This window comes from Clarias gariepinus, chromosome 16 (assembly GCF_024256425.1).
Source record: "Clarias gariepinus isolate MV-2021 ecotype Netherlands chromosome 16, CGAR_prim_01v2, whole genome shotgun sequence".
Lineage (NCBI taxonomy): Eukaryota > Metazoa > Chordata > Actinopteri > Siluriformes > Clariidae > Clarias > Clarias gariepinus.
Genome location: NC_071115.1, coordinates 30,645,577 through 30,655,000, shown reverse-complemented (window position 1 = coordinate 30,655,000; position 9,424 = coordinate 30,645,577). Strand labels below are relative to the sequence as shown.

The following is a 9,424-nucleotide window of genomic DNA, read 5'->3' as shown; positions in this document are numbered from 1 at the left end:
CAGTCTTTATTTAAATATAGAATACTTTGGAAAGTACATCACGCTCTCTGCATTACCCTGTTTTGCATGTGAATAAATATATTATTAACAAATGACTTACATTTAAATACACAGCCTCTTCTTTCTGCACAACCATGGCATTAAAACAATCTGTCCGGTATTACGCAGGTCGTCCTTGTGCCGTGACCCTTCGAGGCCTGGACTCCACTAGACCACTAGACCGCTGATGGTCTGTGTGTGTGTGTCTAATCATTTTAATTCATACACATTCACATTTCATACAAATTTCCATTATTTATTTTGACTCTGTAAAGCTGCTTTGCGACAATGACAATTGTTCTATTGTTAGCTATACAAATAAAATTGAATTGAACTCAACTGAATTGTATCACATACCAAGCCATCAGTTGCAGATCCTTTAATCTAATCCTGTTCTGATGCATACTGTAGGAGTTTCTGGTGGAGGATATGGGTTAGTAGGGCGCCCTGACCGGTCTGGAGCTACGCAGCTCCATATGCTAGAAACCTGCAATGCTTATTTATCAGAACCAGCGTTCCACCAGGACAACCGCTGTTCTGTTACATTTTCTGAAAATGCACTGAAGAGAACGGACTGAATACATCCGAGCCTGGAGTTCAGCCGTTGCTTAGTTCCACCTGATGCCCAAGTGTTCCTTCACACACTGCCATGCCAGTTATTTAACGAGTGTTGAGTTTTACTCCACTGACTCCATGTGGTAAATTAGCAAATAAACAAAGCTGAAATATTTGTTAAAGCACTGTATGTGTAAAGTATCTTGACTATTTGGTCTAATACAAATGTAATACAATACACTATACAGCTTTGATAAATATCCGTAACATCCACATCACATAACGGCCCGTACTGTGTGTAGGAGAATCTGCTCTGACTGAGTAACTGATCCCTGCCCGAGTCAAAGACAAGTAACTAACTGTAACACAGCGAGATGCTCAGACTGTTGGCCTCCGGAGCAACATAAAACAGCCACGCCAATAATAACAATTACATTAAACCAATATTCCGTTTAGAGAGTCAGTATTTATTTTTAAAGGCTGCGCCTCCATTCAAGACAGGTCAGTTTTTTTTAATCCCACAGTGCCGTCCAATTCCACATTCTGACCGCACTGATTAAAGTTCTCTGAGAACAGGGCAGCCGTAAATCACAACCTGTTATCGTTTCTATAGCAACAGCCCATTCAGAGACCAAAAAATTGAACACACCAAAAACCAAAAAACAACAACAGTGTTTTATAAGAGACGCTTATTTTAAAAAGAATATTTAGGGATCTCAAGTGTGTTTCCAGTGCGAGTCCTTTGTAAAGGTCAGACGAAAGAAGCTCAGGACAAAGGAATTTACTTTCGCTTTTAGCCAGGAATATGTTTCATCTTAGTATCTTAGAAGTTGTTGTTTTTTTTTTTAAGTGGAAGAGAAAGAAAAAATGGTGAGGGGGGAAAAAACTAACTATGACTACAGTGGAGTTTTACAAGTTTGTCAATTTCCTTAATTTTTTCACACTAAATTTAAAAAAAGCACAGTAAGGATGCGCTGTTAGAGGAAAAAATCTATTCTGGTGTGGTGAGAGTGACTCAGCTTCAGTGTCGTTGATTATTTTCCTATAACGCTGACATAGAGAGGTTTACTCCTTATGTTATAGCTTATATAGTCCTTAGATAGTTTTGTTAATTGACACCCTGGTCCTGGAGGAACGCTGTTTCGTGTCACTGTCTAATGAACTGTATACGGTTGAAATAACAATACAATCCTACTTGACTTGAACAAAGAGTTCCTGTTGTATTTCACACATACACTACACTACACAACAAACAGTATTTCCACTTTCATGTTAAACATCAGAAATAATAACTGGCTAAAAAAAACAAAATGAAACAAAACTTTTTTTATTTCCTCAACTGATGATTGGGTGTGATTCAGGATTAAGGCCGTGCTCACCTGCTCCTGGCTGACCAGTGAGAAGACGTAAAGCGGCAAGAAGAGGCGGTTTAGCAGGTGATCGGTCAGAACGTCGTTCAGGAACTCGCAGTTGATGATGAGGATGTCGTTCAGGTAGTGCAGGTGATCCAGGTGTTCGGCTACCAGGTCGCTCAGCTTCCCTCGGTTCTTATGCCTGGGGAAGATAAAACCGAGAATAGACACACGGCAGCATCTGTATTGTTTTTTTTGTTTGTTTTTTTTTTAAATCTTTCAAAAATCTAATTTTTAATCCAACATCTAGGTCACTGTAACAATGAATCTAGTTTTTTTTAATGCATTACATTAAACGTTTTCTTTATTTAAGCAGTCTCAAAAAAAAGCACAAAAGGTTTTTTGCCTGTCATACACTGCCCTCTAGTGTTTGTTATCAGAGCTACACATAGACAGATGATAATCACGCCTTCAGACGATCATTCCTGTTTACACAGATTTCCACAAAACTGCCCTTAGTCTTAACACTAATGCCAGTGGTTTAACTACATTATGTATACACACACCACAGTGTTAAATCTGGTTTGCCGCTACAGGAAAATAATCAACAACACAAAAGTGGTGGGATGAATCAGTTATTTTCCCAGAACAGCTGTCTTAAAGCGTTTATTACACTTTGCTCGCAACAGCACTAAAAAAAAAAAAAAACTCAAAAAACTCAAAAATAAGCTCAAGTTATCAGAAAATTTCCAGCTTTATCTCTGATACTGGAGAGTCCTTCCATAAACTATGAATAAATGCCAAAAAAAAAAAAACATCTTTCTACGTTTTTGAGCTGTTAAAGGAAAAAAAAATCCTGCTGTATCGTAGAAAGAGGACATGACTGCGATTCTTACTCTTCGTCTGTCTGCACACACTTATCCAGCTCGATGACGTGGCTGCCGATGAACCAGACCAGGTTGGAGAAGTAGGGCACGGCCGTTTTGTCCCGGATGTAGTGCAGCATGTGCTGGTTGTCCACTGCAGGAGGAGCAGGAGGACACTTTAGGACACGTTACGGTAAATAATCAGAAGATTTATCTCTGGTCTTAGCAGCAGTCGCGTAAGCATGCTTTAATACACCTTAAAGCTGATAGTGTCGAGAGAGTGCGCTAAAAAATTTTTGCCCCGTATGTTACCCCAAGAAGGTCTAATGTTTATGCTGACGTTATGCTGAACACAAAAGCGTTTATAAATAAAACATTAATAAACATTTGCACAGGAAGATTTTTTTTCATGAAAATCCTGTAAATAAAAAGAAAATGTTTGTGTATACTGTACATTCATGCACAAGAAGGCTGACTAATGCAGACCTCAATCCGATCAACTTCAGATCATTTAACGTCTAAGTGTTACTGCGTCTTCATATCTGGATTATACTACAGAGTTTAAGCTGTTTATTTTTATTACGTTTAAATCCGTTTCGCATGCGGCCTTAAAGAACTGAGAGCGGTAGCGTCTCGATTAGAAATGCGTCCTCATGCTAGTTCACTAGCGCAGAGATCAACAGCACAATCCAGAACATTTAACCTAAACCAGTCGTTTTATATCAATAGCAATAATCAAACAATAAATTCAGCCAACATACATTAAAAGATAACAAATAAATGACGAGCACAACTAATCACTCAGTTTTGTGTAAAATAAACTACAGCAAATAAAAGGAGGCTTGCACTTCGAACTTTTACAGTATACTTAGACAACGTGTCTATGTAGCGATATTAGATTTGTTTAGCTGTATTAGATTTACTAAGATGATACATTATGATCTTAACCTGAAGACAAACATGATCTTAAGCACACTTGGATGAATACATGATAAAGCTGTATAGAAGATGAGGGAGTGAGAGTGATATTATTAATAAAGGGCTGAAACAATTTCTCGAGTAATTCGATTACAAAAAATGATAGAGGCAAAATCTTCTGTCTCGAAGCTTCTTTTAATTAATTTTAAAAGGTTGCGTTATGTTTTTGCGCAATTATTTGTTTGGTGTGATTCTGGCGCGCTTCCGGATGCAAGCCGCCAGTAAACACAGACGAAGAAGAAGCGCTTACGTCACCCACAAAGCGGAAGAAGACGCAAACAGTTAGCTGTGTATTGATTTGATGGAGCGTTTTGTTGCGGCTGCAAAATGGAAAGGAGCGATAAAAATATCAGTGAGCCGAAAGAAAAAGAAACCAGCAAGAGAAAACCACAGAAATCGTCAGTAAAGGCTTATGTTGAGATGTCTCAAGATGTCTCAGATGCCTGAGATGTAATTTTTTAAACTTTTAGTTAAGAAAGTTAAGTTGCACAACGTAGTGTTTTTGTATAATTATTTATTTTAATGTGTGCTTTACTTTATTTAATACTTAGTAATTTAAAATAACATTTTTTTAGTTTTTTGCATCTGAGAAAAGGCTTTAAAATAAGAATGTATGGCACTGTAATGCACTTAACTCATCTCAGTCAACTTTAAGCTATTCCTTGTATGATGAATGATGACAATGTTTATTTTTGATAAAATGCTATATGCATTTAAAAAATAAAAGTTGATTTTTCAAAAAAGAAAACCAATTAATCTTTGTTTCTCTTATATATTTTTCAATGCTGTTTATTTAAGCAAAAGTGCATTTTATCCGATTACTCGATTAAATTTTTGTTAAATACTCGATTACTAAAATATTCGATAGCTACCGCCCTTTATTAATATTATATTAATATAATACACATCATAGTATTTTTCCTTCCCTGAAGTGTGTATATATCTTTAGCTGACTCCGTTTATACAGTATATAAACAATATAACAACATTTGGCTAATGAGAATTTTATGACTGATGTGTGAAAACAGCAGAGGTGAGAAAGTGCCTTGCAGTTGAGGAAATATGAAATGTACTGCATAAAAGACTAAAACTACAGCTTACAGACAGGAGGATGTAATTAATCACGTGGTTATTGTGCTGAAATGGGTGACTTTTAATTAAAGGTGATTTATTTTTATGACTTTAAAGACTATAAACTCTTAAACACACAGGTGCTACTCAGTGCTGCTGTGTGAACCAAGGCCTTTTCCATAAGACATGATTTTATTCATTTTTTTTTTATTTGTAGATTTTTGCACAGAATAATTACCAACTAAAGCATTTCATAACTTTAAAGTGAGCATGCACAAAAAAAAAGAAAGAAAAAAGATTAAAGTTTTGAAATTGAGCAACTTACATGAGACTGGAATGGAATAAGGCACACAGGAGTCACCAGAGACGGAGGAGGGAAGAACAGACACATGGTTAATAGGGTTAAAGAGACTAAATGGAACAAATGGAGCTCAAAATGTGCTAAAAAAAAACTACTGCACCTCAACTACACACCCTGCACAAACCCAGACCCCCAGAGGTGTAACACAAGATCCTGAACAAAACCAAGAAAAACAGGAAACTCTTTCTGCATTTACACCCAGAGTGTGACAGAGCAGATGTTAACTAATGCTAGCTGACTTCACTTTAGGCACCTTTGGGATGGAGAGTTTATTTAACAATGTGTTCGGATTATATTTCATACACGAGTTCTACAGTCATCAGTGTAACGGCTGAGTGTTTAAACCATAATGAACATTTTAACTTTTTTGGAAGGAAACACAATCATCAGTAAGACTTCCAGCTCTCTGTCCTTTCCACCGCAGCATTAAACACTGTAGTGTGTCATTAAACAAGGTGCACTGTGAAGGAAAAGGAAGATTCGGTGCCTGTTATCTGTCACACCCCTAGTGTCGGAACATCTACAGAGGAATGGAGTGAGGTTCAAAATAAATCCTGATAAACCTCACGGCATTCGCGAAAAAATCCAAGAGGAAAAAAAGCCAAGCGTGAGAAGAAGAATGTTTTAATCACTGAATAAACTATTAACATAAAACTTCCTATGTTATAAATTATACAGGTGAACCTTGGTGTGTGTGTGTGTGTGTGTGTGAGTGTGTTACCTGCAGTAGCGTCAGCGTAGTAGCGTTATGAGAGAGAAAGAGACAGAGAGAGGGAGAGAGACAGGTGCAGCACGGAGCCGGGGAGCCGTTCACTCACCTTTGTACACATTGAGTGTGATGGTCCTGACTGCGATCCTGACCATGCTCTCTGGATGGTTGAAAAACTTAATGGCCTCCGTGTACAGGGCAAAATCATTAGTGTGCTGAAAGCATGGGAGACACAGAGCGAGGACATCAACACCAGGAAGGATTGGCTCAGAGACAGGAGCGCTGCGGGGACACACTCGCCACTCCGCCTCTAACGCTACATGTCCCTCCAGGATCCCATACACCTGCTCTCATTCTATCATAAGATCTGACCCTAGCGAAGCTGTTGCACAGCTGCTGAACTTTTTGGTGTTTAAGTATTATTTAAAAAGAAGAACGTCCTGATGAGATGAGTAACAGGACACACCAAGATGGTGATTAATTTTTAAAGTTTGTTTGGGCAGCATCATGTAAAAACTACAGAACGAATTTTAATGAGGTTTTCACAGGTGTATTTGAACGAGCTTGAGGCAACATATGGGTTTTGTTTTATCACGGTCGGCACACTGGAAAAGAAGATATGCTAGATTAAAATGTAAATAGGAAATGCCCTTAAATCATTAAAAAAAAAATCAACTTTCCAAAAAAAAAATCATAAGTAAATCTCCTAATTCAACAGACGGCGCTGTACATTTTTTTAATACCCGCGTACGAGTGTGCAATTGAAATCTATTTATTAAACGCGATCTCAGTCCTTCACTCCGCGCACTTTACGGTAACGTACACTTTTTAAAACGCGCTTATGAGTGTGTAAGTAAATTTCACGTGAATGAAGTCGTGGGCACGTTTAGTAATTGAGTTTATTCGAGTCTAGTCATGTCTCTAAGCATCTACTCGAGTGTATTCGACTGCATTAGTGTCTATGTGAGTGGGATCGAGTCTGTTAGTGTGTGCTTGAGTTTGTTACTATATATTTAATGTACATGAGTGCATGAGTGTCTATCTGCATTTGTTAATGTGCATTTGATTCTGTCTGTGCCTATAAGAGACTATTTCAGTCTATGTGAGTCTTCTGTTTATTTATGTTTATTATCATTATCATTATTATTATTATTATTATAGTTTTATGACCAGCAGAAACTTAAAGACAAAAACAGTGTGACAGATTGTTTTATTTACTTTGTGCAAGTTCCTCATCACATGACCTCCCCTATCTAAAACCTCTTTTTAACCCAGGGTTAGTAGTTCAGACAGGCACGGTATTATTTACAGTTGGTTTTTTTTTTCTTCTTTTTCGTAGTGTATAATCTCTAAACGGTCAACGCTCGCAGCAACAAATCTCTCATACAGCAAATCCTTCCTTGCAGTTTTTCTCTATTCTTGACACCAGCACACCGCCGTGGGTCGGAGGTGTCCGCGAATAAAGAACATAAGGTACCGTTTTATTCAAAGGCTGGCTAAATGAGGACTTCGTAACGCACACATAAGCTCTGAACTCTGAGCTTCAGACCGGGACAGAGGAGGTTACGGGATAAATAAAACACAGCTCACGAGACAGGAAAATGATCAACCGAGGTGTAACCAACAAACTCGACTCTAACCAAGCTGTAGAGTCTTGTGTATGTGTTATGAAGACGTTACGTAGACAGCCTTGTAATAACGCCGTACCAGAGATAACTTGTGCAACCATTTACAGTACACCAATAACTTTCCCCTATACAAAGGAGCCGAACCAGAAACAAAAAAACAACCCAAAAATATATCTATTGTTTTTTATTCTGTGGTTAATATTTGTTTACATTTAGCGTCATTATTTTTTTATATTTCTTCACTCCTTCTTATTTTATGTTTTTATCCCCCGGAACCTTCCGGAGCGGGATCGTACCAGGACCTTACCTCGTTGTAAAAAAAATGCACTGTGTGGTTGTTGAGCTTCAGCGACAGCGTCTTCAAAAAGGAGATGTAGTAGGCCATGATCTCCTCGTCAGAGAAGTCGAACTTGTGCACGATGATGGAGTTGACGTGGTTGTTCGACAGCAAGTAGTCTGCAGAAAACAACAAGATAACTCACGGGAAAAAAAAAAAAGCTAATTAAAAAACACGCTGAGGTTAAAGCCGGGTGCTTACACAGAGACGTCTCGTGACTTATGTTCTCGAACAGGATGTTGAGCGTCTGCAGGAGCTGCACGCAGACGTACCGGCCCGACTTCTGACGCAGGATGTTGAGGAAAAACGCAAACATGTTCTTCTCCAAAAAGAAGCTGGAGAAAGTGGGGAGAGTAAAACCTCAAGCACTCAGGACGAACAATGATAATAATAATAAAAATAACAGTAATAGTGTTAATAAAAAGGAAGGTAGAACCGCACTCGAAGACCGAGCTGTCATTCTGATCGCCCCAAATGAGGATTTCGGTGATGGAGCGAATGGTCTCGACGAGCAGGTTCCGGTTGTGATCGGTCACCGTCGTGTTCTTCGTCAGGACGTGATACATGTACCTGAGGAGACGAAACAAGATGGGTCAGTGTGACCAGGAGAGTCTGCTGTCTAAAAGTCTAAACATCGGATTAAACACAGAGGACTGCTATCCAAGGGCATGACGAGGCACATCCTTACACTTCTGCATATGTTTTGAGATGTTAAAGCGTCCTGCCTATAGTCCTGATCTCGAAGTTAAGACAGCGGTGCATTCATGACTCAAAGCTCGGCCTAAAACATTTTATAACAAGTAAATGCGAAAGCTTGTTTATAGACGAAAAAAAAAATATGTTTTTTCATTTTCTAAAGGTTAATTAAAATAAATTCTACAGCGCGGATAATTTTTAAATTTACCCTCCAGTATATTAGTGACGAGAATCACCAGTCACCTTCCAATACAATATCATCATAAAACCTCTGTGCCGATTCGATTAGAATTGCGATTCTATAAATATCACGATTTTATAAATAACCTGGTTCCAATATTATATTTTTACCCTGATTTTGTTACGATTATAAACCTTTAAAAAACTGAATAAGTAATGTTATGCAGCCTGTTCCTAATCACATTAGTTTCCTCACTTAAAAAAAACAAAGGGCAGCATTTAAACATCGCAAACTAACTTTAAACACAGAAGTTAAATTTCAAATTAAATTAAACACAAAGCTACATTGTTACTAGGGCTGAAACGATTCCTCGAGTAATTTGAATTACAAAAAATAATCTAGGCAAAATCTTTTGCCTCAAAGCTTCTTTTAATTAATTTTAAAAGTTTAAGCACTAAATAAATATTGTTTATGATGAAAAATTACACGAAATAAAAACAAATACATGTTGTATATGAAAAATATATATATAATTTATATATATAATTTGTAATGCGCTTAATTCATCTTAGTCAACTTTAAGCTATTCCTTGTATTGTAAATAATGACAATGTTTATTTTTGATAAAATGCTGTATGCAGTTTTTTTTTA

The 9,424-nt window shown here is 37.6% G+C and overlaps 1 protein-coding gene across 1 annotated transcript in view; it reads right to left on the bottom strand.

Annotated features, from left to right (window-relative positions):
* The window catches only part of clec16a (C-type lectin domain containing 16A), a 71,455-nt gene that overhangs the window by 60,405 nt on the left and 1,626 nt on the right, over nt 1–9,424 (bottom strand). The window contains exons 2-7 of the mRNA XM_053514212.1: nt 8,338–8,466; nt 8,098–8,231; nt 7,867–8,015; nt 6,041–6,146; nt 2,843–2,966; nt 1,974–2,148 (exon numbers count right to left, since the gene is read on the bottom strand). Of these exons, the coding sequence (XP_053370187.1) occupies nt 1,974–2,148; nt 2,843–2,966; nt 6,041–6,146; nt 7,867–8,015; nt 8,098–8,231; nt 8,338–8,466 (817 nt within the window). The remainder of the gene's footprint in view (nt 1–1,973; nt 2,149–2,842; nt 2,967–6,040; nt 6,147–7,866; nt 8,016–8,097; nt 8,232–8,337; nt 8,467–9,424) is intronic.